The following is a 27928-nucleotide window of genomic DNA, read 5'->3' as shown; positions in this document are numbered from 1 at the left end:
TCTATTTCTGTCCCTCAAAAATGAATAAAAGTTTAAAAAAAAAAAAAAGAAAGAAAGACAATCATGTGAAACTTTGATTTGGGAAACTTCTAAACAACTGCTTCTTGGCGCGGCACTTATCCATTATTTGTTGAAAGCATTCACGACCCTGCTGAAGGTCCAAACATAATGGTTTTAAAAAGAGCAGGATGGGGCACCTGGGTGGCTTAGTCGGTTAAGCGTCCGACTTTTGCTTAGGTCATGATCTCGCGGTTTGTGGGTTCGAGCCCCCCGTCAGGCTCTGTGCTGACTGCCAGCTCAGAGCCTGGAGCCTAGTTCAGAGTCTGTGTCTCCCTCTCTCTCTGACTCTTCCCTGCTCACGCTGTCTCTCTCTCTCTCTCTTTCCTAGAAATAAATAAAAATATTAAAAAAAAAAAAAGAGCAGGAAACACGACATCAAGGCATCCCTACACACGTGTTAGGATTGCCAAAATCAAGACGACTGACATCAAATGCTGACAAGGATGTGGAACATCAGGAAACTTTCACCATTGCTCAAAAACAGTGCAAAATGACACAGCAACTTTGGAAGACAGTTTGGCAGTTGCTCACAAAACTAAACATCACCTTACACACAATCCAACAACCACGCTCCTTGGTATTTACTCAAACGAGCTGAAACCTGCTCACAAATGCTTACAGCAGCTTTATTCATAATTGCCAAAACTTGGGGGGAGGGGTACAGCTCAGGGGTACAGCATTTGACTGCATAACTGCCAACACTTGGAAGCAAACAAGATGTTCTTCAGTAGGCGAACAGATACACTGCGGTGCATCCATATAATGGAATATTATTCAGCAATAAAAAGAAATGGGCTATCAAGCCATTAAAAAATGTGAGAAACCATGAAAGTACATTGCTAAGGGAAAGAAGCCAATCAAAAAAGGCTATAGACTGTACGATGCCAACTATACGACATTCCAGAAAAGGCAAAACTATGGAGACAGTAAGATCAGAGGTTGGTAGTTCTGGGAGGAGGAGGAGGGGGAGGGAGGGGGAAGAGGCAGGAACAAACAGGTGGAGCACAAAGGATCGTCAGAGCAGTACACCTATTCTGTCTGATACAATAATGGTAGCTGCATATCAGTACATGTTTACCAAAACCCACAGAATGTAGAACACAAAGAGGGCACCCAATGTAAACTGTGGGCTTTAGTTAATAGCGATGTATCAACATTGGTTCATTAATTATAACAATTGCATCAAACTAATATAAGATATAAATAATAGGGGAAACAGGCTGAGGGGAGGGGGTGTGAGAAGTCAGCAGTTTCTGATCATTTTCCCATAAACCTAAAATCACCCTAAAAAAATAAAGTCTATTTGGGGCACCTCGGTGGCTCAGTCGGTTAAACATCTGACTTTGGCTCAGGTCATGATCTCATGGTTCGTGACTTTGAGCCCCATGTCAGGCTCTGTGCTGACAGCTCAGAGCCTGGAGCCTGCTTTCGGATTCTGTGACTCCCTCTCTCTCTGCCTCTCCCCTGCTCATGCTCTGTCTCTCTCTCCCTCTCTCTCTGTCAAAACTAAATAAACATTTAAAAAAATTAAAAAAAGGGGCACCTGGGTGGCTCAGTTGGTTAAGCGTCCAACTTCGGCTCAGGTCAGATCTCATGGTTCATGGGTTCGAGCCCCGCATCGGGCTCTGTGCTGACAGCTCAGAGCCTGGAGCCTGTTTCAGATTCTGTGTCTTCCTCTCTCTCTGCCCCTCCCCCACTCATGCTCTGTCTCTCTGTCTCAAAAATAAACTATAAAAAAATTTTAAAGAAAAAAAATAAAAAAATAAAAAGATTCTATCCTTCTGCCCCTCTTCCCCACTCATGCGCTCTCTCTAAAATAAAATAATAATAATATAATAATAATAATAAATAAATAGGGGCACATGGGTGGCTCAGTCACTTTAGAATCTGACTCTTGAGGGGCACCTGGGTGGCTCAGTCGGTTAAGCCTCCAACTTCAGCTCAGGTCATGATCTCACGGTTCGTGGGTTCGAGCCCCACATCAGGCTCTGGGCTGACAGCTCAGAGCCTGGAGCCTGCTTTGGATTCTGTGTCTCCCTCTCTCTCTGCTCCTCCCACACTCATGCTCTGTTTCTATCTCAAAAAATAAATAAACATTAAAAAAAAAAAGAATCTGACTCTTGATTTCCATTCAGGTTATGATCTCACAGTTCGTGGGACTGAGCCCCACACCAGGCTCTGTGCTAACAGCATGGAGCCTACTTGGGATTCTCTCTCTCCCCCTCACTCTCTGCCCCTCCCCTACAAGAGCAAACTCTCTCTCTCTCTCAAAATAAACAAACATTTAAAAAAAAAAACAAAAAACAATGAAAGTACTAAAGTTTAAAAAAGAAAGAAAGAAACAATGTCAGGAAAAAGGCAAGGAAGTGACATCTTTAAAGCACCTAAAGAAAAGAACTGTCAGCCTAGAATTCTATACCCAGCATAAATATTTTCCAAATAAAGGCAAAATAAACACTTTGCAGATATGTGAAAACTGAGGGGCGCCTGGGCAGGTCAGTTGATTAAGCATCCAACTCTTGATTTCAGCACAGGTCATGATCTCAGAGTCATGAAATCAAGCCCCACACGGGACTCCATGCTCAGCATGGAGTCTTGCTTGACACTCTTTCTCTCTCCCCCCTTCACACTTGCGCACTGTCTAAATAAATAAATAACTGAAAGAGGTCAGCACCAGCAGAGAAGCACTACAAGAAACACTAAAGGGGGGGGCGCCTGGGTGGCTCAGTCAATTAAGTGTCCAACTTCGGCTCAGGTCATGATCTCGCGGTTTGTGGGTTCGAGCTCCACGTCGGGCTCTGTGCTGACAGCCAGCTCAGAGCCCGGAGCCTGTCTTTGGATTCTGCATCTCCCTCTCTCTAACCCTCCCCTGCTCAGGCGGTCTCTCTCTCTCAAAAATAAAAAAAACTTTAAAAAAAAAAAAAAAAGAAAACACTAAAGGAAGTCCTTCAGACAGAAGGAAAAGTGGACACAAAAAATATAAATATGGACCACCAGAAAATGAAGAGCACAGTTAATGATAACTACGTGGGTAAATATATGACTTCTTTCTTATCACTTAAATATCTTTAAAAGATAATTGAATGTTTTAGCTGATTGTTTAAACAAACAAAAAAATAAACACAATGTTATTAAAATAAAATTTGTGACAACAGCCCAGAAGCTGGGGGGGGAGGGGTGGCGGGGGGAATGGAATTTCTATTATAGCTCAATAAAGCTGCTAAAAAATTAAAATGTTGGATAAAATAATATCTAAAGATCCTTCCATGGAAAAGTTTCTACTGTTATATTTCAACGTTGCAACTCCTTATTCTCCTAGATTCTTTCTTTAAAAAATTTCCATTTTGTTACATATTTTTTGTATGTGCATCCATGCATTCAAAAGCAAATTAGAGAGTTTTCCAATATACATTTCTCCTGAGACCTCCCTAAGAGAAAAAGAGAAAGTATTAAAATAATTGATGAGGAAATTTACAAGGAAAAAGAACAAAAGATGTGGAAAGAGCACTCAAGAGTTGTGTATCAATCCTCCAGCTCCCAAAATACCGAATGACAGAACATTTAGGAAAACGTTGAAACTAAACAACCTGGAAAAGACTCAAAACTGAGAGGCACAGACAGCTGTGGACACATGCTTTAAGATGGAACTAAAAACAGAAGGAATGGGTGAAGATCTGTTTCAGAAACAGTGATACCCCCAAATCCTCTCTGCCACTTTGACTCTGACCAAAAAATGGCAGGGAAGGCTCTATGACCGTAGCTTACTAGGCACAGAAGAGATGGGGCACGATGTCTACTGGCAGCTGGGGGGCAAGGAAGGGGTGCTCACCTTCTGAACTGTGAGACACCCCCCTACTGCCCTTTCTCTCTCAGCTCCCAGAACAACGGCCGCCAGCTCTATGTCACCTATGTCATAGCGATTTTTTTATTAGAAACCTTATATTACTATTTGACCTTGTAAACTATACTCATACGTTAATTTTAAACCATGCATTTATATCACTTTGATTAAAAAAAAATTTTAATGTTTATTTTTGGGAGAGTACAAGCAAGGGAGGGAGGAGCAGAGAGAGGGGGACAGAGGACCCGAAACTGGCTCTGCACTGACACATCTCCCCCCCGATGTGGGGCTTGAACTCACGAGCCACAAGGCCATGACCAGCGCTGATTTCAGACGCTCAGCCGACTGAGCCACCCAGGTGCCCCTTGATAAATATTATTTTTAACTGAATTATCAGAGTACACATTAAAGTTCTCATTTGGTTGTTTTTGTGAAGTTAAAAGTCTTTTCTTCCTTACCTTCTTCCCACCTGGCTTCTCCACGGTGAAAACTTCACTCCAGATCTGAATCCCAGTGGTTTCTGGGTCAGAGCCCCCTCTCCATGAAAACCCTGTTAACGGTTCTTCTGAGTCACCCAACCAGTTTGAACGGCCACCTTCCTTCTATAGGAGAAATGGGCGATTTCCATTAAATCTTAATGTTTGAGTAATTTTACATACCAAGGATAATCCATGAGCTTATTTAGCTCTTTTGGACACAAAAGTCTCATTTTCTAACCTAAGCTGCAAGAATTCTCACTTACCTGGAAGTATAAGTATCGTAGCATAAAGTCCAGAAAGAAGGATTTGCCCTTTCGGAAGGCACCAGCCACGGACACGACCACCACATCGAGGTCCCGGATGTGGTCCTGCAAGAGGATGCTGGCCAAAGCTTTCTCTTCCAGCTCAAAAGAATGCTGGTCTTTCTGAACCAAAACCACCTGCACTGGTCCAGGCTTTCCGGTCTCCATGGCAACACCTAGATCGTTGGAGAGAAAAAATGAAATGTCACATCTTTTTAAAATTTGTATTTTTGAACATGGGAAAAGCAAGACCTTCTTCAACAGCACAAAAGCACCAACCATAAAGGAAAAAATGACAAATCAGACTCCATCAAAATTAAGAATTCTTGTTCATTAAAAGACATCATTAAGAGAAAGTAAAAATGAAAACCACAGGCTAGGAGAACATATTCACAATACCTGTATCCAAAACACTCATACCCAGAATCAGTACAGAGATCTAGAAGGACAAAATATTACAATCTTAAAAATAGCAATAAGCAAAAGGCACTTCATGAAAAAGGATATCCAAATGGCCAATAATCATGTAAAGAGGTGTCTCCATATCCTTACTTATCAAAGAAAACATAAATTAAAACCATAATGAGATACCACCACCTGTCCACCTGAAAGATTAAATTTTAAAATACGGATGAGAGGATACCAACTGTGGGAGAAAATATGGTACAACTGGAACTTTCACACACATTCTGATGAGAACATAACCACTCTGGAAAGCTGCTTGGCAATATCTATTAAACCTAAACATAGCTACAATCTAGCAATTCTACTCCTAGGTATATAAGAGAAATAAATGCTTATGTCCACCAAAAGACGTAAATATAAGAATGTTCACATCAGCTTTATTCAAAATAGTCCCAAACTAGAAACAATCCAAATGTCCATCAACAGTAGTAAGGGTGCCCACCACTGCTAAGCCTTTTACGTACATTGTATTTAATCCTCAGAACAACTCTCTGAGGTGAATACCCTCCCATATTTAAAAATAAGGAAACTAGGGCTTACAAAAGCTAAACATCTTGTCCAACAAGTTCTGAAGAAAAGCCTGAAAGGATCTTTAGGGGCGAGGCTTGCATATCACTCTTAATAACCTAGTCAACATTTTAGGGGCAATTAATTCTTTAGTTCAAAATTAAGCACTAACTAGTAGTTTCCCTGCCACAGCTGAAAGCACAGAGGTATTTAATTCTTGGAAATTAAGAGCCAGGGCACCTGGGTGGCTCAATTGGTTAAGCGTCTGACTTCAACTCCGGTCATGGTCTCACCGTTCGTGGCTTTGAGCCCCGTGTTGGGCTCTGTGCTGATAGCATGGAGCCTGCTTGGGATTCTCTCTCCCCCTCTCTACTCTTCCTCTGCTTGCACTTTCTCTCTCTCTCAAAAATAAACAAACTTAATTGAAAAAAGAAAGAAATTTCGAGCCACTTAGTAGCTACAGACTTATGGAAAGTTTTCTAAAAGCTACCAGTGTGGCACAGGGATGAAGCAAAGCACTATTTTCCTAAACGTGAGTACATGCCACAGGCATTAGAGATGTTTTCATGTAGTTAAAAGGAGATTTTTTATTTTAATAATTATGTATTTTAATGTGTATTAGGACATAAAACCATGTTTTAACAGACTATTGCTTAGAAGGATGAGAAGTTTAAAAGGTGAATCAATTCAAAGTAAACTGAGGGGCACCTGGGTGGCTCAGTCAGTTGAATGCATGATTTCGGCTCAGGTCATGATCTCGCAGCTTGTGGGTTCGAGCCCCACATGGGGCTCTGTGCTGACAGCTCAGAGCCTGGAGCCCGCTTCGGATTCCGCATCTCCTTCTCTGCTCCTCCCTTGCTCATGCTGTCTCTTTCAAAACTAAGTAAACATTAAAAATTTTTAAATAATAATAATAAAGTAAATTGAAGGATAAATACTAAGTAAAGCACAGTACAGGTAAGCAGATATGGCCAAAATCACAAATGTGGTCCCCAAATTACTTTTGTCTGGGGAAGACTGAATGAAGGCTGCATGATCACAGCGGGCCAAGCCACAAGCAGCGTCACTGTCATACTGTACCCTTTACGCTAAGAGAGTTGCTGCTCATTTTTTTTTTTTAATATTTTTATTTATTTCTAGGAGAGAGAGAGAGAGAGAGAGAGAGAGACAGCGTGAGCAGGGGAGGGTCAGAGAGAGAGGGAGTCACAGACTGAAACAGGCTCCAGGCTCTGAGCTGGCAGTCAGCACAGAGCCCGACGCGGGGCTCGAACCCACCAACCGCGAGATCATGACCTAAGCGAAAGTCGGACGCTCAACCGACTAAGCCACCCAGGCGCCCCATCATTTTTTATACTTAAAATGTCAGACAGCAACAAAGGGTTCTGGCCACTTTTTCAATTTTTGCAGACTACTGGAAAAACAAGTTATAAACACACAATCACTGTCATGATAGCATTGTAATAAATGGATATTAGTATTTTTCTTTCCCATTATTACTGCCTGGATAAAAAGGAAACATTTCTGAGAATATTCTCTTACAGTTCTTTTTACTGCCACAAAAGCAGGTGAATCCAGGACCTAAAGACCTTCCATCTTTCATATAAAAGAACTAACAAGAACAATTTATTCAGACCTTATGGGTAAGCCCATAAGTCTTTAATGGCGGAATAGAGGAAGTTGAAAGAGCCAGCCTCATGAACTTACTTGTGAAATCCCGGGGGCCTGTGTGAAGCTCTGTGCAATACAGTTCCAAACAAAGTCCCTGAGATGGCTGCTCGCCCCCCCAATATTCATCTTCCCCTCCCGCTATGGCAACGGATTTTTAGCTGGGCCTAACACCGCCCGAAAAGAACCCAACCCTGTAGCAGGTGTATCACCATGTGACTAAGTTCTAACTGGAAATGATCTGGCAACTTCCAGGTCCCGCATTTCCCCCGTCCTGCTAGCTGGATGTACTAGTGGGTGACCGTCATCCTGCACCGGGCACAGGAGGGCAACACCCCAGGAAGACTGGAGCAACAGGAGAGGTGCGGCCGAGGGCTTCATGCGGCAGAACTGCCATGCTGCCTCACGGCTACGTGAGTGAGCGAGTGAGCGAGTGAGCGAGCGAGTGTCTACCTTGTTTAAATGGCTTACTTAAAGGCTCTAGCACATACAGCCAAGCCCAGTAACAAGCACAACAGGCCCCCGGGACTTCACAAGTAAGTTCATGAGGCTGGCTCTTTCAACTTCCTCTATTCCGCCATTCGAGTCTGCTGAGCCACGTGGACGTGCTGACACACAGCAGGCCCACAACAAACGAGCGTAAAAAGAATGAACCGTGTGCTCTGGAACATGTGGAAAGTGACGACCCCGAGGATGCAGGTGGCTGTGTCAGAGCAACAGGCGCAGAAGGTAAGGTCACTGCGCTGCAGACGAGATGGAATAATCCAGTGACGAGAACGTGTGCGGCTGTGCCCAAGGAACTGCGCTTCCAGAGAAGATGACTACGGAGAAGGACAGTTGGGAAGGCGAAGGTGATAAGGGCTCCCCTCACCTCTTCCTCCTCCTGCCCAGTGAAAAGGAAAAGAACTGCGCTCCGTGGAGCTGGAGGACCCGGGTGATCTTGCATCTCTTCACGACAGTCTACTGGGCTCGCTGGATTAAAAAGGTCTTGTTCCTCTGGTTTGGTTCCACTTAAGGGAAAATCATTTTGAACGGCACACACCACCAATAACTCAACTGAAATAGAGTTGCTCTCTTTTCACCACATCATCTTTCTCTCGTTTCCTGAGACAAGACAGTATCATCGATCTCCGAAATAAAAACTGTATTTCTGGGGCGCCTGGGTGGCTTAGTCGGTTAAGCGTCCGACTTTTGCTTAGGTCATGATCTCGAGGTTCGTGGGTTCGAGCCCCGCGTCGGGCTCTGTGCTGACTGCCAGCTCAGAGCCTGGAGCCTGTTTCAGTCTGTGATTCCCTCTCTCTCTGACCCTCCCCTGCTCATGCTGTCTCTCTCTCTCTCCTAGAAATAAATAAAACATTTAAAATAAAAAAAATTAAAAAATTAAAAAAACTGTATTTCTACTCACACCTTTCCAGATGTCATATAAATGTGCTTTGCTCTTAAAATAAATTTTTTTTAAGGGGCACCTGGGTGGCTCAGTCGGTTAAGCGTCTGACTTCGGCTCAGGTCATGATCTCATGGTTTGTGGGTTCGAGACCCATGTCAGGCTCTGTGCTGACAGCTCAGTGCCTGGAGCCTGCTTCCGATTCTGTCTCCCTCTCTCTCGGCCCCTCCCCCACTCATGCTCTGTCTCTCTCGGTCTCTTAAAAATAGATAAACATTAAAAAATTTTTTTTTACTTTTTTAAGATTTTGCTTACTTAAGTAAGCTCTACACCTTACATGGGGTGTAGAAAACAAGAATCACATGCTCCTCCAACTGAACCAGCCAGGTGCCCCCCCAAATATTTTTTTAAAAAGAGGCACCTGGTGGGGCGCCTGGGTGGCTCAGTCGGTTAAGTGTCCAATTTTGGCTCAGGTCATGATCTCATGGTTTGTAGGTTCAAGCTCCATGTCGGGCTCTGTGCTTGTGCTGACAGCTAGCTCAGAGTCTAGAGCCTGCTTCTAATTCTGTGCCTCCCTCTCTCTCTAACCCTCCCCTGCTCACGATGTTTCTCTCTCTCTCTCTCTTCCAAAAATAAATAAAACATTTTAAAAAATTTTATAAAGAGGCACCTGGTTGGCTCAGTGGGAAGAACATGTATGTAACTCTTGATCTCGGGGTCGTGAGTTTGAGCCCATGTAACTCTTGATCTCGGGGTTGTGAGTTTGAGCCCCACACGAGGTGTCAAGATTATTTAAATAAAACTTTAAAAAGTAAATTTTTAATAAACAAATAAATGTCCTTTGCTGACTTCTCTGCATACCTCAGGCTCCCTAATCCCTTAAGATTCCTTCATCAAAACTCTAGCTTAGGCCATACCACCTCCCAATCTTTCTTGCCAGTCGGGCACCGTCCCCAAGGGTTGCTTTAATGATAAGACCTCATCCATTAGGGCTGACCTTCATTATAGCACATAAACACATCATGACAGCAAGTACACAAAGGGCTACCAAACACTTTATGGACTGACAACTCAAAGCTAAATCTCCATCCTCTACGCCAAAGCTGTTCATGGTTCTCCCCACTGCCTTTGTTCCTCTAATTCCTTACTCCCCTCATCCTTCCAGGTAGATTTACATTCACTGGTCTTTCTACTGGAAGAAACTTAGGATTTGGGTCCTGTCCTGCCTGGATTCCAAAACTTCCAAGGTACAACCTATTCAACCATTTGTTCCCATTGTCTGAAATGCAAGTCCGTCCCCCCCCCCCCCCCCGATTCCAGGCAAACGATTATCCTTCAGCACTAAAATTTCACCCTCTGTCTTGATCCCTCCCAGCCCATCTTCTCAGAGCCTATCACTTTACCTGGTATACTAAAAAGAAACAGGCTCTGGAATCCAGACATGGCCGGGCTTCAATCCTTCTTTTCTTTCCTCTAGAATGTAAGCTGCCATTTTTGTGTCTTTTGTTCAATGCTCTATCCCCCAAGATCCCAGGACAGTGCTCACACCTAGTGGATACCCAATAAATATTTGTGGAAGAAATGAATAAACCCCACTACCTAGTTTCAATGTGACTATGGATAAATTTCTTACCACTTATAGCTCCATTTATTTATAAATTGAATCCTCATCTCAAAGCACATATTAACCCTCATCTAACACATATGAAGAACTCAAAGTGGTCCCACTTTCCTATTTCCAGTAACACTTCATACCTACTATTAGTCCACTCATTATAACACTATCAGTTGTGATCATGACTTATCTCCCAGCTGGGAGCTTCTGGGAAGTAGGGAAACTGTCATATTCAGTCCCAGTATCTAAAAGGAAGAGTAAGTTTCCCAGTATTGTGAACACTAACCCAACAGTACATGTCAAGTTACCTTAATACCAATCAGTTTCTTCTCTTCCTGCTTGCAGTCTCCTTTCACTGCCAAACTCCTTGAAGGTTTGTCTTCATTCACTTACCCATTCCCTTCTCAGTACTTTGCAACCTGACTTTCCTCTCAATCTCCCTGTTGAAACTATTCCAATGGCCCTTTCTTGATTCTCATTCATCTCTGTGTGACAACATAACTGCCACCAGCCTCTAGAAGTTCTGAAAAGCTTTGGGCTCAGAGACAGTGCCCATTCCTAGCTCCCCCCCAATCTCATCACTATGTCCTTCAGCTTCTTCTTTTTTCCTTTGGCTCCTGAGTTACACCAGCGCTCTGCTTCAGTCTTGTGGTTCTCATTTGCTCCCTCAGTGAGCTCTTTATCCTTTTAATTTCACTATAACCTCTATTTTGGTGATGCAATTCATTAGTTCCTAACCTGCATTCAGTTCCAAATGTCCAACCGCCCAAGGGACAGATTCACCTGGACATTCCACCATCATCTCACTCTCAGAAGTAAGATGTAGAAACATATGGGTGTAAGAGTCAAGAGACGAGTTCCTATTCCAGTTCTACCACTAACAACCTGTGTCATTCTGGGCATGTCTAGTCTTCGGTCTCAACAGTGAAAGGAGTCAAGATTTAACCTCTAGAAACCCTTCCAGTAACTAACATTTTACAAGTCTACTTGTGGTATCATCAAAATGAATCCTCCTGATTATTCCACTTCTCTGAAATCTCACTTCTCAGCCTCCACATCTCCCCTGATTCTATCTTCTTTTACATTACCCCTGAATCCTATCATTTCTTCCTATGACTCAAGCTCCTTTTTTGGAAAAGGTTGTTACTCTAGTGAGGCAGAAAGTACAGGAGAAAGGCCTGCCCCAACAATCCGGGCCCAGTTTTGCAATGATTCTTAAAGCATGAGTAAATCATTCTACTTCTGTCTTGGTTTCCTCTACAAAACCGGGCTAACAGTTAGGTGAGTGATTTTCTGGCTCTAAAATTCACTAACTCTTTAACAAGTGAAAATTTCCTGGATATTTAAATTGGCCAAACTTGCTAGGTAACCCACTCAATCCTTGGCTTAAATTATACAGGACTGGCTAAAGAACAAATCAAAATGTATAACGATAAAAACATTAAAGCAACTTGCTAAGGATTCACACAAAAACTTTTGAGGTTTGGGGTTTTGTTTTGAGGGTTTTGGGGGGGAGAGATTCCCCTTAATTGCAATGAAATAACTCCCACTTCTCAGGAATCTTAAACTCTAGGGATCCAACCTCCAGGAATGGTACTAGAAAAACTTTTAAGTGGCAGCCTTACATACCTTCTTGCTTTGGTGGAGCTATTATTCCCCAAGATCTATAAATCTACTCTGAGACAATAGTAATGCTCACTTATATGAACAGTTAACGTTCATTTATATGAAGAGTTAATGCTGTATTATGTTCATTTATATGAGGAGGAGACATTTTTGTACACAGAGATATGGCCAAACCACAGGCACATCTGCCATCCATATACCCGTAAGTGAACTTAAAACCTATGTTTAAAAAAAAGTGTGTAGAACAAACACTCTACCATACGTCCAATTCTGATTATTGCTGTAACTCATTCATGGTAATACTGAAACAGCCATCACTTCAGGTATGTAGGAAATGCTGAAAATATATAGATAATTAAAAAGTCTTGGGGCGCCTGGGTGGCTCAGTTAAGCGTCTGACTTGGGCTCAGGTCATGATCTCACATCACGGTTCAGGGGTTCAAGCCCCACATCGGGCTCTGTGCTGACCTCCAGCTCAGAGCCTGGAGCCTGTTTCAGAGTCTGTGACTCCCTCTCTCTCTGACCTTCCCCTGCTCGCGCTGCCTCTCTCTCTCTCTCAGAAATAAAATATTAAAAAATATTTTTTTTAATTTTTTTTTTTAATGTTTTACTTATTTCTGAGAGAGAGAGAGAGAGACAGCGCGAGCAGGGGAGGGTCAGAGAGAGAGGGAGTCACAGACTCTGAAACAGGCTCCAGGCTCTGAGCTGGAGGTCAGCACAGAGCCCGATGCGGGGCTCGAATCCACGAACCGCGAGATCTTGACCTAAGCAAAAGTCGGACGCTTAACCCACTAAGCGACCCAGGCGCCCCTAAAAAATATTTTTTTTAAGTCTTGTAACAGTTTATGCAGAAGCTACAATCTTTTTTCTAATTACTTTTAAAGTACTGATTTATCCTTTACTTTTGGCATAACACACCTTCATCCAGACTAACCAATAGGTTTAAATACGCCTGTTCAAATAATCTCTGTGATAACTGCATTCAGTACACTCAGCTCTGCGCAAAAATGACAAAAACAGACAACCCAAGTAGAAAGCTGAAAGACTAATAGGCGAAACACATTATACAGGGAAGCATTTGTAGAGATCTAGCATATTACTGCATTAACTCTTCCTAGAATGATCTAACTTTGACTTTTTAAAAGACTTTTTAAGATGTAGTTCCATAGGCTAAATTAAAAATAGGTGAGATTGCTGAATCATAATTGGCCTCTTCAGGCCTATGGAAAACATAAATTCTAAGAAATAAATTCTATCAGAAAAGCATTATAAGGGGGCGCCTGGGTGGCTCAGTCGGTTAAGCCCTGACTCTGATTTCGGCTCAGGTCATGATCTCCCAGTTCATGAGACTGAGCCCCATATCAGGCTATGTGCTGACAATGCGAAGCCTGCTTGGTATTCTCTCTCGCTTGCTCGCGCGCTCTCTCTCAAAATAAGCAAACTTCAAAAAAAGCATCATAGGAAAAAAAAGTTTAAATTCCACTCAAATATTTGAAAACACCACCTGAACAGTGATAAAGTCAATGAAACTAGTTATTTGGAAGCAGTTGCAACTGCTACTTCAGAAAATGCATACAGAATTTAGTTGATCAATTCAACAGTGTAGACCAGGGTTATTCAACCTCGCCACTACTGGTATTGGGCTAGATAACTCTTTGTTATGGGAAGCTATCCTATTCATTGTAGGATATTTAGCAGCAACTCTGGCTTCTATTCGCTAGATACCAGGAGCTACCCGCTGATCCTGACTCCAAAATGTCTCCAGACACTGCTAAAATGTCCCACTGTAGCCAAATCAGCCTGGGTTAAGAACCACTAGAGTTGGGTCAGCCTCAGTGCTCATCTTTACTGCTCAGAGGGTTTCAAAAAGCAAATTAACTTCAGTTTCAGAAACATTTCTACTAAGTATAGCGTATGACTCAGGGTAAAGTTATGACCTGAGTTTTCCACTCTCCTTTTGAAACACATTTAATAAAGGGTAAGAGCAACACACCCAAAAAGAGAGGCATATCATTTCATGCCTTGTTCTCGCTGGCAGTCTTTAAAGTTTCTAATTCAGATAAGGCCAGAGAAAACACATCATCATATGTGAGGGTTAAGTACACTGAGCCCTCAGCCAACTCCAACTGCTGGGTGTGGTTCCATTGTGCTCATGGTGGGGGAGCGTTTTTTATACACTCTATTTTATTCTGTCTTAAGGCAGTTAAGTAGGTGCACATATGTGTTTTAAGCTGTTTCAGTGAAAATACTACTTACAGGAAACAAAAGAGAATACTGGAGGAAATTTACATTCTAACCAATTAAAAGGGCTTACAAGGAAATTTTTTCTCAACTCATCTGCCATAAAAAAATCTTTGTACTTTAGCACAGAACGCTGAACAAAAAACAAAATTTTTTTGTTCATATTTTCCTTGTCAATTTTGTAGTGCTTCACGAACTTCTAAAGATAACTGTGACTCAACAGTACCGAAGACTCAGAAATGCAGAGACCAGGCTGAATCTAAAAATGCCAGGCAATATTATAGAAAAAATTTATTTTTTTTAATGTTTTTTATTTATTTCTAGGAGAGAGAGAGAGAGAGACAGCGTGAGCAGGGGAGGGTCAGAGAGAGAGGGAGTGACAGACTCTGAAACAGACTCCAGGCTCTGAGCTGGCAGTCAGCACAGAGCCCGACGCGGGGCTCGAACCCACGAACCGCGAGATCATGACCTAAGGGAAAGTCGGATGCTTAACCGACTAAGCCACCCAGGCGCCCCAAAAATTTATTTTTTTTTTTTAAAAGAATGAGTTCAATACTCCTCTTATTTGGCTCTTCCCTAAAAATGAGAAATCACCAAAATCAATTTGGTTACCTGAAGGTTTTATTTGTCTGTGTTCCAGCTGAATACAGCTTTCTTAATTGGCAATGTTCGCCTTGGGTTTCTTACCAAGACATAAAAAAGAGTTTGTTTTTTCACCTATTATACCAGTATCCTAACTTGTAATATACTTAAGCTGTGAAATACATCAGGTTCTATCAAAGTACGTGCTAATTAAAAAAAATGCATGCTAATAAAAAGTATTTTTTACAAATTTGCAGAATGAATCAACTTCTCAATACAAATATTGATATTGCAGGGGCACCTGGGTGGCTCAGTCAATTAAGCATCTGACTTCCACTCAGGTCATGATTTCGAGGTTCTTGAGTTCAAGCCCCGCATCTGGCTCTGTGCTGACAGCTCAGAGCCTGGAGCCTGCTTCTGAGTCTGTGTCTCCCTCTCTTTCTGCCCCTCCCCTGCTGACTCTCTCTCTCTCTCTCTCTCTCAAAAATAAACATTAAAAAATTTTTTGAACAAATATTGATATTGCAAATTATAGTTCTTATAAAGTAACAAATCAAATGTAAGCAACCACCCATAGGGAAACTTTATTATATATTAGTGCGCAAATTAGAGTTACTTGGGGTTCTCTAGCTATTGGTTGGCCCCTGGATGAATTAAATCAGAATCAGTGGGTCCCACACATCATCAGGTTTTAAATACCACAGGTTACTCTAATGTGCAGCAGAACTGAGATACCAAGGGCTCTACAGTGACTGTTTTTTCTTTTAAACAAAACTCCCCCCCCCCATGTTTTTTAGACAATATACTAAAACTTCAGGTAACTTGGGGAAAGTTTAAAATTCAGATTAACTTTAAAATGCACCTGTGTCACGTGGACAATTCCTCAGTTCACAAGGCCACAGAAACTTGTTAACAGGCATGCCTAGTCATTATAGGCAAATTTTAAACCAGTTTTCAAACCAGTTCACACTGCCTAGGTGCTTCACAGGGATCTTAAAAGAACACTAACCCAACTGTTAAATGCCCCACCACTGGGGCTTTGGGGAGGTGAGAGAACTTTATACTAACTGCTTGCTTCTTATAATTCTCTATTATCTCATTTTAAATAATGCATCTGCATTTATCCTTTTTCCTAAGATTTAGAAATCATGAAAATGAAAAACACACATGCTGCAACGCAGAAGACCAATTTTAAAAAGCCGGTTCAGGGGCGCCTGGGTGGCTCGGTCTGTTAAGCGTCTGACTTGATCTCATGATTCATGGGTTTGAGCCTCACGTCGGGCTCTGTGCTGACAGCTAGCTCAGAGCCTGGAGCCTGCTTCAGATTCTGTCTCCCTCTCTCTCTCTCTGAAATAAATAAAACATTTTAAAAAGTAAAAAAAAAAAATAAATAAAGCCTGCTCTAAACAAGTCCTATTTGGGAACACCAGGAAAATTATGCTAGGACACATATTTATCCCCTATCGTTATTTTTCTTAATTTCACGATTACCCCAGTGAGATAGTAAACGGTGGCTATAAAATAATGCGCTGTACTAGTGTTCATTCTTTAATTACACAGAGATCTGTTTCATCCTAGCGTTTCCTTTACAGGTGGTAAAAGCAGAAACCGGGGATTTCTAGACTGCAAGCTAGCTTCGGTGCAAAGTGGAAAAAAGCACTAATTTGAACTTCAGCTCACTGCAACACTTAACCCTTGACACGGCTTAAAACTACGTAGGTTTTGCGTCGCCAAAAACAAGCCAAAAAGTGAAATGACGTCTTGGGGTCCGTTAGTTCTTTCCTCCCTCTCGCAAAACATTCCACCCAACTTCATACTCGAATTTGAGGGCTCGGATTTAAGATTCTGCAAACGTTCTTTTCTTTCTCTGCCTCGAGATTTCTCAAGTGAAACTTGGGCGATTTCAGTAACACACACAAGCAAGAATACAGCCGGGTAGAATGACAGATGAAGTGTATCCTTCAATCTACGGTCTGTGTCTGAATACGTTTGCTCTCTTAGCTCTCCAGGAAAGCATCAGAACGACCTACGGGGGCCCAGCGTACTGAAAGCACTTCCTAAAAACCCATTCGGACCACATTCTTTTATCTCGTTTAGGGAACGAAGTGTGAGTTTTAAAATCCGCTTTCCTAATACTTGTCAGCGCCTCGAGGGCGTTAGGATGAAAAGCAAGCTCCCAACTCCACGACACTTGGGAGTCCTCCAGCACCGGGTCAAAGGCTGGACCTGGGGCATCAACACCACCCCCCCTCCCAGGCCCCCGGATCCCGGGCAACCAGTGAGCGAAGCGCCAGGCGGGGAGGGGGCCGGAGCCCCGCGGCGCGCGGCTCGGCCAGGGCGGGGCGGGCGGGGCCGGCGGGGCCGGCGGGGCGGCAGTTGCGGGGCTCCGCGCGCCCCGCCCGCCCCACGGGCCTTCGGGCACTGCGGGCCCCCCCCCGCCCCGAGCGCAGGGCCCGACCCCCCAAGGCGGCCGCTCCCAGCCGGGAGCAGACGCGCCGCCCGCGTCCGATCCTCGCTAGCAGCGCCCGGCTCCGAAGGCGCGGCCGAGGGTACCGCGGCCTCCCTGGAGCTGCAGTCGGGAGGGCGGCGGGGGAGAGGAGGGGGTGGCCGTGGAACGGGCCCCGGGGAAACTGGGCACCTCACCTGCTCCTCCCGAGGAAGCCGCTACCGCTCGCTGAGGGGACAACATGGAGCCTCCGCCTTCAGCACAAGCAGCAGGGGCACGGAGAGGGGCGGGCTGAGGCGGGAACGAACCGGCCCAGGAGGCGGGAAACGGGCGGGGCCTGGGCTCCAGACGAAACCCGGGGGAGAAGGAGGGGCGTGCAGAGCGTGGAGGGAAAGAACGCGGGGTGGGTCTTCGAGGCGCGGCAGGCGCCGGGCGGGCCGGAGGGAAAGGCGAGCGCGGCCGAATCCCGCCACCGCCCGACGCGTGTGCCCGACGCGTGTGCGCGCGCGCGCGCCGCTGGCTACCTGGGGCTGCGCACTACAGGACGGCTGTCCGTTGGGAATTGTAGTCCCAGGCTCTGAGTCGCCGTCTGCGGTCCCTAGTCTGCGCACTCATCCGGGGAGGGGAGGAAGCGGAAGAGTGGGAAGGGGCTCGGCGCGGCTCTTCGATGACTGGACTACAACTCCCAGCAGGCCATGCGGAGAGGGGGCGGGGCGATCCCGCTCTAGCCCGGGCCCGCCGGCGAGCCCCGCTGGGATCTTAATCTGGAGACCCGACCGGGGGCAGAGGATTTGGGATAATCCACCTCGAGCCCCTACGCGCCGCGTTTGAGAAGGTTTCGGTGTTTAAGGCCCTAAGGACGGAAGGGAGGCCTCAAACCTGGATGACGTGAGCGTCAGTGGTTTTTTAATGATTTTGACTTCACAAGGAGAGGAGGCCGTGACTTCATCACCACCATCATCAACTTCACCCCATAATCCCGTGCCTCGCTAAGGCTGGTGGTGCAAGATCACCACCGCTCTGATACCTAAGAAATTCCAATGAAACTCCTTCCACAGGCTTTATCCATCCTAAGCCACGGCCATGTCTTGTAAATGTCAGGTTTACAGGACCTTGCTTTGAAGCTACTTTTGCAAGCACAACCTTACTTAAACTGTATGTTGGATCAATGCAAACGCAGGTTCTCCAAAAATGCTTTTATTCACACTTCACATGTGATTGAAAAAATGTCACTTGCCACAGTTGAAGAATCTTGTTATTTTGGATTTGTTGGGGTAGGGGCCGTCATCAGAGGTAAGCTGGCGGAGCTTACCGGAGGCTAAAGCATCCATTACAGGACCACCATGACCTCTTGGTATTACCATTCCCTCATTCATTAGACAAAAATTATACTTTCTTTCTTCTGCCTCTGCCTTAACTATTATAACGTACCCAGAATCTCCTTCCAGCTACCTCTAGGCCTTGCCAAGCCTTTGAGCTGTTTTTACTTCCCGAGTAGATAGGACAGAGGTGAAGCGATGGAGAGAATTCTGCCTAATCTTACCTAAAGAGACCATGTTTCGATTTCTTTCCCCCTGCCCTCCTATTCTTCCCAAACACTCAAGATTGCCTGAATATTCTCCTCGAAGCTTTAGATTTAAGAGTCTAGATCCAGGCTATTTAGGCCGGCAAAAAACTAGACAAGGACATCAGGGCAAGTGGTTACTGGGGTTTCACACTAGGTGTGCAGAATATGACACAAGTACGGGCATTATGTGGCATGCCCAGAAAGAGAGAAGGCCAAAGGCCAATGACTTGTCACAATTGCAACATACGGTGTAAGAATTTAAAATTGCACACACATCCCAGAATTCTCTAGATCCTTTCCTCATCCATTAGACTTCTTACCATCTGACTTATGTTTCAAGTAAAACAGAATCTTTTGTAATATTTATTTATTTTGAGAGACTGCGAGTGGGAGAGAGGAAGAGAGAGGGAGTCCCAAGCAGGATCCACGCTGTCAACACAGAGACCGAGGCGGAGCTCAATTCCACGACCATGAGATCATGACCTGAGCCAAAATCAAGAGTCAGATACTCAACCAACTGAGCCACCCAGGTGCCCCTAAGTAAAACATAATCTTTTCGTTTCTCCTCTCATTAGAATAGGAACTGTCTGTTTTTGTTCACTGCTGTATCTGCAGTGTTTCAAACAATGCCAGGCAGTCAGTAGAAATTAATAAATATTAATTTATTGAATGGAAGAATAAGGAAGGGATGTGTGATACCTAACACTGCTCCCTCACTCTTTGGCTCTCTCAACGGTAGGTCCCTAACTTCTGCTTTTGAACAAAATACCCTGTTCCATTTTAAGAGCTCCCAACAGAGAGCCACTGAAATCCATCCTGTCAGGAAGTGGCCCGCAAACGCTGACATTACATCTGTCTCAATATATCACCAAAGTCCGTGACAGCTGCCTTTGGAACAACACAGTACAAATTATAGGATTTATAACTTTAGGATTAGTCACAGCTCAGAAAACAACTCCTGTAAACAAGAACTATGTTTTGATGTTAGTGTCATTGCTTCTTCCCCAATAACCAGAGCCGTCGAAACAACAGACATTTAAAATGCTAAATATTGATAATACAGATTACAGCCTGCCTTTCCCCATCTCACCTGGAACTGAGCCTGTGCTTTCCTTGTGGTTTTCCAGAAGCAGGTGACGTGTAGACATATTTGAATGGTTAAGGGTTTGGGGTCAGACCCACCTGGCTCTGAATTGTGGCTCTGATGCTTACTAGCTGTGCAAACTTGGGTGAGTTACTTAACCTCTTTGAACTCATTTCATCATCTACTGCCAAATGATTCGAGTGTTGTGGGTTAAATGAGATGTGTTGGGCAATTATGACTGATGCATAGTTGGAGCTCAAAAATTGGTAATCGTAGTCATTCCAGAAAAGCAAAACAATGCCAGAAATACTCCAGATAACCAAGTGTTTTATGAAGCACACAAATAACAAAATTGTTTTCTGCAGTGACATCCATTGTGACTCAGGTCCCAAAGCTTTCCAAAAACAGCTTTCCAAAATTGTTATGTGCCGGGCATAGTGCTTGGCTGTATTGCTGATATACGGGTAAGATGCATTCCTGTCGTCCAGACACTCAAGGTCTTGTGGGGCAAACAGCCAAGTAAATAATTATCACTCACGGTGACTGTGCAGGGACTCAATTCAGGATTTTCTCCTACCGCCCACTCGTAAGATCCATGTTTTTTGTTTTTGTATTTTTTTTAAATCTTTTTTAATGTTTTATTTATTTCTGAGAGAGAGAGAGACAGCATGAGGAACGGAAGGTCAGAGAGAGAGAGAGATACAGAATCTGAAACAGGCTCCAGGCTCTGAGCTAGCTGTCAGCACAGAGCCCGACACAGGGCTCAAACCCACAAACCGTGAGATCATGACCTGAGCCGAAGTCAGAGGCTTAACCGACTGAGCCCCCCAGGCACCCTGATGATTTTCTTTCTATAAACTATGCGACTGGGGGGCCTGGGGGGCTCAGTCGGTTAAGTCTCTGACTGGCTCAGGTCATGTTTGTGGGTTGGAGCCCCGCGATGGGCTCTGTGCTGACAGCTCAGAGCCTGGAGCACAGATTCTGTCTCCCTCTCCCTCTGCCCCTCCCCTACTCATGCTTTCTCTCTCTCTCTCTCTCTCTCTCTCTCTCTCTCTCAAAAATAAGTAACATTTAAAAAGTTAAAGAAGGGGTGCCTGGGTGGCTTAGTCGGTTAAGGGTCCGACTTTCGCTTAGGTCATGATCTCGCGATTCGTGGGTTCGAGCCCCGCGTCGGGCTCTGTGCTGACTGCCAGCTCAGAGCCTGGAGCCTGTTTCAGTCTGTGATTCCCTCTCTCTCTGACCCTCCCCTGCTCACGCTGTCTCTCTCTCTCTCTGTCTCTCTCTCCTAGAAATAAATAAAACATTAAAAAAAAAAAGTTAAAAAAAAAGAAAGTTGGATATCAGGCCTTCAACGTGGTGGTAACACAGTAAAAGCTCAAAATCTATCAGCCGCTTCATCATTGTTATGTCAGCTAACAGCACAGCTATCTGTTTCTTCAAAAAGATACTAGAGGGGTGCCCGGCTGGCTCAGTCAGTTCCAGCCTCACATGGAGCCTACTTAAAAAAAAAAAAAGATACTAGGAAAGATCACTAGAAATTACTATTAAGGAAAGGAAGCAACATACCTGTGTATAGCATGCTACCATTTATGTTAAAAAGAGTGAATAAGGATGAAGAATGGCTCTATTCGCCCTTGCATTTGTCACAGAAAGCTCCTAACGGTACTTACCTATTTGTGTGCAGAGGAAGAGGCTAGTAGCTGGAGAGGGGTTAATAATTGAAGAAAACTATCGTGTATCTACTCTTGAATACATATACTCATATGTATAGGCATACACAAACTATATATATATACACACATATGAATATATTCAACGAGAATTTTTAATTAAAATATATAATTTTTTTTCTAAGTCAGGGAAAAAAATTGGGATAATGAGATGGCCTAGAAGCTGACGTGGGGAACTAGCTATGTCACTGCCAGTCCTAGAGGGACAGGGCCAAGGAATAAGAGGTCCCCTTTAGAGCCTCAGCTGCAAAAATTGCTCCAAAAAGAAATTTTTTTTTTTTTTGCTACACAGAAGTGAGAAGTGGCTATACTCCAGTGAGCACTTCAAAACTCCTGTCTGAGGGGCACCTGGGTGGCTCAGTCGGTTAAGCGTCTGACTTTGGCTCAGGTCATGATCTCACGGTTCATGGGTTCGAGCCCCGCGTCAGGCTCTGTGCTGACTGCCAGCTCAGAGCCTGGAGCCTATTTCAGAGTCTGTGTCTCCCTCTCTCTCTGCCCCTCCCCTGCTCATGCTCTCTCTCTCAAAAATAAATAAATATNAGGCTCTGTGCTGACTGCCAGCTCAGAGCCTGGAGCCTATTTCAGAGTCTGTGTCTCCCTCTCTCTCTGCCCCTCCCCTGCTCATGCTCTCTCTCTCAAAAATAAATAAATATTGGGGAAAAAATTTTTTTAAATACCATCTGAGCCCTTCCCTGCCTGAAAACATCTTTGAATTCGCTGAATCCCCCATATTCCCATTAGCCTGAAGAGGAAGCCTCAGGTTTTCAGTTCTGTAATACTGCCTCTCCACACTCTGGCCCCAACACATCTTTCCCATTTTACCTCCCTCTTGTTTCAATTCAAGCCCTTGGCTCTAGGCAGCTGGGCTAGCCACACCCGAAAAACTTTACACGGAGTCACACCCTGGATCCTCCAGCCACCACAGAAGGCTATGCAGTCTACGGGTAGCTCTAAGGCAGCCTGTGGAGGGGAGGGGCAAGAGGGGATCAAATCTAGGCCAAGTTCTGCTACACAAGCCAGCATTGAAGTGCATTGAGGACTGGGCTGGGAGGAAGGGGTGCTCTCCCGTGACTGGTCTGCCAAGAAGGAGGTCTTACTGTATACTTGCACAAAAGCCACCCCTTCGTTTGTTTCACCCCATTCTCCTCTGCTTTTAATGACCTCCTTCCCATTCCAAACTCTGACTTTGTTCTTCATAAAACCTACCGAGCCTCTACAACTCCGTAATGATTCCCTCTCGCTTTAAATTCCTACAATCCAGTTGCCATCTAATCAGAACACTATGGTTTTGTATTGTTTGGAGTTGTTTTGGTTGCTATCTAAGTTTTGTTTTTATGTGAGTATGTTTTTAAGCCCCAACTAGCTTGTAAGCTCATTGAAGACAGGACAAACTTTTTTTTTTTTTTATTCCTCCACATTTCCCAGGATCGTGTCATTCTCTCAGCAGGTGATCGGTAAACATTTGTGGAACAAATCATAGCTGCAAATAACATCTCACGGAAGAGTCAGTCTCTGGGAAGTTTACTGGTACAGCGAGAGGGAGCCGGTAGGAAAAGCAGTTTCAGGAATTGGATCTCACACACAGCCTCTTATGTAAGAAATCTTAAGAGTATGAAAGGACCACTAATATATCAGTGTCTCGATTTTTAGCTTCTTCTCTCTACTTGCAGTTACCATGAAAACAGGCTTCCTTTCCAATCAGGGACTTCAGAGCCTAGCAATCGCTGTCAGCACTAAGGACCAGCATCATCCATTTTCTTGTCAAGCGCCTAATAAAATAAATTTTTAAAGCTTATGCATTTATCAGAATGGGTAGAAAACTGGCTTGGTTATCAGACTGGTTTCTATTTCCCTTTGTCATCTAAAGGACAGACTGCTGCATTATCAACTAATGCTGTAAGTGTCAGAGTAAGATATTTGCCACGAAGTTATTTTGGGAAATATCTTCTGTGCCGTTTTTTCCAGAGCATTGCAATGGCTGGTTTTTTTCCTATCTGGGCTTTACCTGACCTTAAAAACCATCAAGGGCAGATGTAGTCCACTTCCTGTTCTAGAAGATTTCCACTGGTCAGATCACTTGTCCTCTCTGTTGCTGCCTGGTTTACCACCTCCCCCTTCGTGAGGCTGCACCTCTACAGGATCTGCTGATCTTGCAATTGCCCTTCAGGTCATCGATTGCTGTTTTAGCAATCACAAGGCCTACAGTTTTGATTTTTGTTATTTCCAGTTTACATTCCCCTTTTTAAAAGAATCGTGCACAATTCAAATATTTTGGCCAGATATATGGAGAGGGCTTTGAATTTCACAATCCAACCAAAGAGGAGACCAAAAACAAACAAAAAGGAACAAAATCCAGTATAAGCTAGATATCTGGTTTCAAATAAATTTTCTGCTAAGGACTCCATTTAGGCTATGGATAAAATTCAATTATATGTATTCTGTGGCATATTCTCAAATTTTAAGACCTCATTTTCCCATCCCCCATAACCACAGCCAGGATGTTATCTCTGGGCTCTTCTTCCCATTAGCTCGGCTATTTTTTCTTCAAAATATGTCTTTTTTACTCGATAGCCTATTTGGAGGAGAGGACAACCTTAAGACCCAAGGTGGACCCCTCTCTGAGAACAGAAACAAGATAAGAATATGAAGCAGGTTCTGCGGCTGCATTGCAATGTGACCAGAATGAGTAATAGTTTTTCATTCTGTATAGCATCTTGCTCCACCTACCAAATGGGAGACCGTGCCATCTCTGCCTCATGGTGATATTACGACACATCCAGAAAAATTCATAAAGCACCTTGCAGATGGGCTTTTATCCACATTCCGGTTTTCACTTTTCATTGGCGTCACAGGCAGGAACGCATCAGACAAAAGACATCCACTCAGGAATTTATGGGAAAGACATTCTCCAGCTAATGGAAGCAAAAGAAACTTGTATTGTTAAAACACATGATCCGTCGACCCTAACACATTCACATAAAGAGTTACGAAGGAACACTAACCTGCAGGGCCCCCTCCCGCTTCGACCGCAGTGGTGGGCGGGGCTTGGTGCTGGGCCACGCCCCTCGCGTCTCGTTCCCGGAGGGGCGCGGCCCACCCCGGCCTCCCGCGCCGGCGCTTGGAGAAGCCAGTTTTGCCCCTCCTTCCCCGCAGGAGCGCGGAGGGACAGTTCTAGCGCCTGCGCCCTGCGTCGCTGGGCGCCTAGACCCGCCCGCCGCGCGTCTGGGAGCCCTTTGTGCGCCTGCGCGCTCGCCCTCCCGCCCTCTCGCCGCGCTCGGCTGAGTCAGTCAGTCTGTCGGAGTCTGTCCTCGGAGCAGGAGGGGCGAAGGTACTTCGGAGAGCCAGCTGCACGATTATTTTCTTTCCCCTCCCTCTCTCCCGCCCCACATCTCTCTTCACCCCTCTCCTGCCCTCGCTCGCGCAGCCATGGCGGAGCCGTCGGCGGCCACTCAGTCCCCGTCTGTCTCCTCGTCGTCCTCCGGGGCCGAGCCTTCGGCGCCCGGCGGCGGGAGCCCGGGAGCCTGCCCCGCCCTGGGGGCGAAGAGCTGCGGCTCCTCCTGTGCGGGTGAGGCGCGCCGGGGAACCCCGCCCTTGGTGGGTGGGGGGTGCATTGGAGTGTCAGGGGAGGCAAATGACCCTCGCCCACCGGAGGCTTCAGCCCCCGGTCACGAGCGTGTGGAAAATGGGCTAAGGGGGAGGGGAGCGTAAGGTGGTGCAAACGGTGAGGAAATAACGGGGTGTGAGGCAAACAGGTTGGGGGCGGGGAGATATTCTAGGGAGTGGGCGTTAACGCCGAGGCAGAGCAGGTGGGGGGGGGGACCGCCGTTTCGGGGGAGCCATCCGCTGCACCGGGGTGGTTTAGTGGAGGATTAGAGAGATTGAGAGGATTGGGGCAGGTTGGTTGCAGGAGAAAGAGCTAGCTGGGGTTATGAAGGGATGATGGTGAAAAGGTTGCATTGCAGGTTTACAGATGGGTGTTGACATAGAAATACATGGTAGTCCCCCCAAAATAGAGAAACAGCTCTCGGTTTCCCGTGGGGGAGGATTGGGACCTTTGATGGCAACATGGTAGCCGTTTTCTAGACTCTCTTCGTGTGTTTGTGATTTTTGTGGGTGGTTGGACCCTCTAAAATGCTCGTTTTTCTGGGGCTGCGAGGTGAGAGGAGGCGCGATGAGAACAGCTCCGGGAAGATGCGGGAGGGAGCCGCCGATGGTCCAAGATGGATCCGGGGCTGCATCTGCAACACGGCCCGCTCTTCACTGGCGCGGCGTGGGGGGTGGGGACGAGCCATCAATTGCTTATATATTCTAGAAGATAATAGAGTCATGCCAAGCCATCAACACATGTTGATTTCATGCTCTCTGTGGGCTATTGATCGCAGCGTAACAAAGGGGAGTGTTTAGCGCAGAAAGGGGGGAGGGGGAGAAACATTTAGACAAAGCAGGAGCTGGTTGAACCCCCTTCTCCTGTCTCTCTGCGAAAGACTGGGAGGCAAGCTGCAGGCCGCTTTTAGTTTCCATTGTATACGCGTTCGCCTGCTGGGGGGAGCTGGCTGGCAAGCTCCCCTCGTGCAGAGATCTGCAGTGCAGATGCCTTCTTGAGGGGGAAAAAAATGCACCGTGAGCAGGTGGTGGTTCTTAGAGGAACTCAGTCTTTGAAAAAAAAGAAAAAAAACCTTTCTGTCAAAGGAAGGGGGCCATAGCCCAGGGAAAGTAAGATAATTTTGCTCTGCATTTAGTTACCTTAAAGGATTTTGAGCCATTTTAAAAAATACTCCATTGTCTCCGTTGCCAGAATCTTGGGTTGATTGTTCTAAGGAGCGAAGAACTTCTGATCTTCGCTTTAAATATTCTCTGGGTGTTCTGTTTTGTTCAGATCATCTCTACACCCAGAGTGGGGCTCAAACTCACGACCCCCGAGGTCAAGAGTTGGATGCTCCACCGGCTGAGCCAGGCTGGTGCCCCTTTTCTCTAGGTGTGTCTTGAGCCCTGGATTTCCGCATTTAGAGCTTTGGCACTCTGTTGGATTTTCCAGTATGGTTTTGGCCGTTTTGGTAGAAACCCTATCAAAGGAAGCTTCTGCAAGGTCAAGATTTAGCTGTACAGATAAAGGGATGAGGCAGCAAATTTAGAACCCTTGTTCCCTTTAAACCACCAGCCTTTCTCCTCCAAATTTTTGTATTCTGGGCAAAGGTCCAGATGAACAGCAGCTTCCCTATAACTTAGCAACTTGGTGTTTTGGATTTAATCACTTGTCATTTCTTACCGTTTTGTGGTTGGCCCTTTTGTGCAGACCTTTTGATTCTTCTTGATTTTGAATTCTTGATTCACCTGCAAAATAGATACTCTGTCTTAAATTCTCATTAATCGTAGGTGGGTATTAATAGTATCTAAAAATCATTAATACAGTTTTGGTGGGCCTCATTGGTCGGGGCACTACTTGAAAAGTTGAGCTCAAGATACTGTAATGTGTAGCTTTTATTCTGTTGGAGAAGCTCTTCCCCTTGTAGAATGTTTTCTCTGTATCTTAAAGTAAATGTCCTAGGCTTCTGCATGATGAAAATAAGGTGACGTTTGTTATTCCAAAATTTAACCTATTTAAAATGGACATTTAAAAATCTACCTCGATTGTTTAAAAAGTCTACAGTTGTTGATTGATGTCAGCTTTCAGCTTCACATTCCTCCACCAAGCTCCTCCTGGTTTTAGAGACTTTTTTGTTTTGTTTTATTTCTGAGAGAGAGAGACAGCATGAGCAGGGGAGGGGCAGAGAGAGAGAGGGAGACACAGAATCTGAAGCAGGCTCCAGGCTCTGAGTTGTCAGCACAGAGCCTCACACGGGGCTCGAACCCACAAACTGTGAGATCATGACCTGAGCCGAAGTCGGATGCCCAACTGACTGAGCCTCCCAGGCGCCCCTAGAGACTTTCAAAATGTAAAAGAAGTGGTCGCTTGGTGTCCTGCAGGAAAAAGTTTTGTCCCAACTGACCTGTCTAGTAACAAACAGCCTTTAGAGATATTATTTCCTCCCTACAGGTAGAGAATGAGTGATGACACCCTCTGGTCTAGTGCCCAGGTACTAGAGCAGGCAGCAGAGTATGCTTGGAGAAGGAGGTCGAGGGCCAGAATTGGCTTCCCCGAGTTTCTGCCCTTGAAGAAAATCAAAGATCACAAAGTCAGAAATTTGAGGTTAAGGTAAAAGAGACTTAAATATTTAGTGTTTTTTCAGGAGGAGGGTTGCCGTTATTAGACGTCAAGCATAGATACATTATTTGAACTTTGAATGCTTACTGTCTTTATAGCCTTTAAAGTTCTACAGCTTGACAGAGACTGTCC

At 45.0% G+C, this 27928-nt stretch overlaps 2 protein-coding genes and 1 long non-coding RNA gene across 4 annotated transcripts in view; 1 reads left to right on the top strand and 2 right to left on the bottom strand.

The window, feature by feature from the left end:
* Positions 1–17979, bottom strand: part of ATL3 (atlastin GTPase 3) — a 51361-nt gene extending 33382 nt beyond the window's left edge. The window contains exons 1-3 of one of the 2 annotated variants that reach the window (XM_039257674.1): positions 17738–17979; positions 4644–4858; positions 4360–4503 (exon numbers count right to left, since the gene is read on the bottom strand). In XM_039257674.1, coding sequence (XP_039113605.1) covers positions 4360–4503; positions 4644–4850 — 351 coding nt within the window. In that variant the 5' untranslated portion in view covers positions 4851–4858; positions 17738–17979. Of the gene's footprint in view, positions 1–4359; positions 4504–4643; positions 4859–17410; positions 17679–17737 lie in introns of those variants that run through there. The other variant, XM_039257673.1, reaches the window with a different exon arrangement.
* Positions 17980–23086: 5107 nt separating this feature from the next.
* LOC120249183 lies at positions 23087–24810 on the bottom strand. The gene is made up of 3 exons (XR_005532796.1): positions 24597–24810; positions 24322–24506; positions 23087–23363 (listed from the first exon to the last, which is right to left on the bottom strand). It is a non-coding gene; the product is annotated as an uncharacterized LOC120249183 (long non-coding RNA).
* Positions 24811–24905: 95 nt separating this feature from the next.
* RTN3 (reticulon 3) overlaps positions 24906–27928 on the top strand; it is a 59839-nt gene continuing 56816 nt past the window's right edge. The window contains exon 1 of the mRNA XM_039257675.1: positions 24906–25159. Coding sequence (XP_039113606.1) covers positions 25021–25159 — 139 coding nt within the window. The 5' untranslated portion in view covers positions 24906–25020. The remainder of the gene's footprint in view (positions 25160–27928) is intronic.

The sequence above is a fragment of the Hyaena hyaena genome, unplaced genomic scaffold, assembly GCF_003009895.1.
Source record: "Hyaena hyaena isolate Hyena2069 unplaced genomic scaffold, ASM300989v1 scaffold_632, whole genome shotgun sequence".
NCBI classification, from domain to species: Eukaryota; Metazoa; Chordata; class Mammalia; order Carnivora; family Hyaenidae; genus Hyaena; species Hyaena hyaena.
The sequence above is the reverse complement of the archived record's forward strand: the minus strand, read 5'-3'. Positions and strand labels throughout refer to the sequence as shown.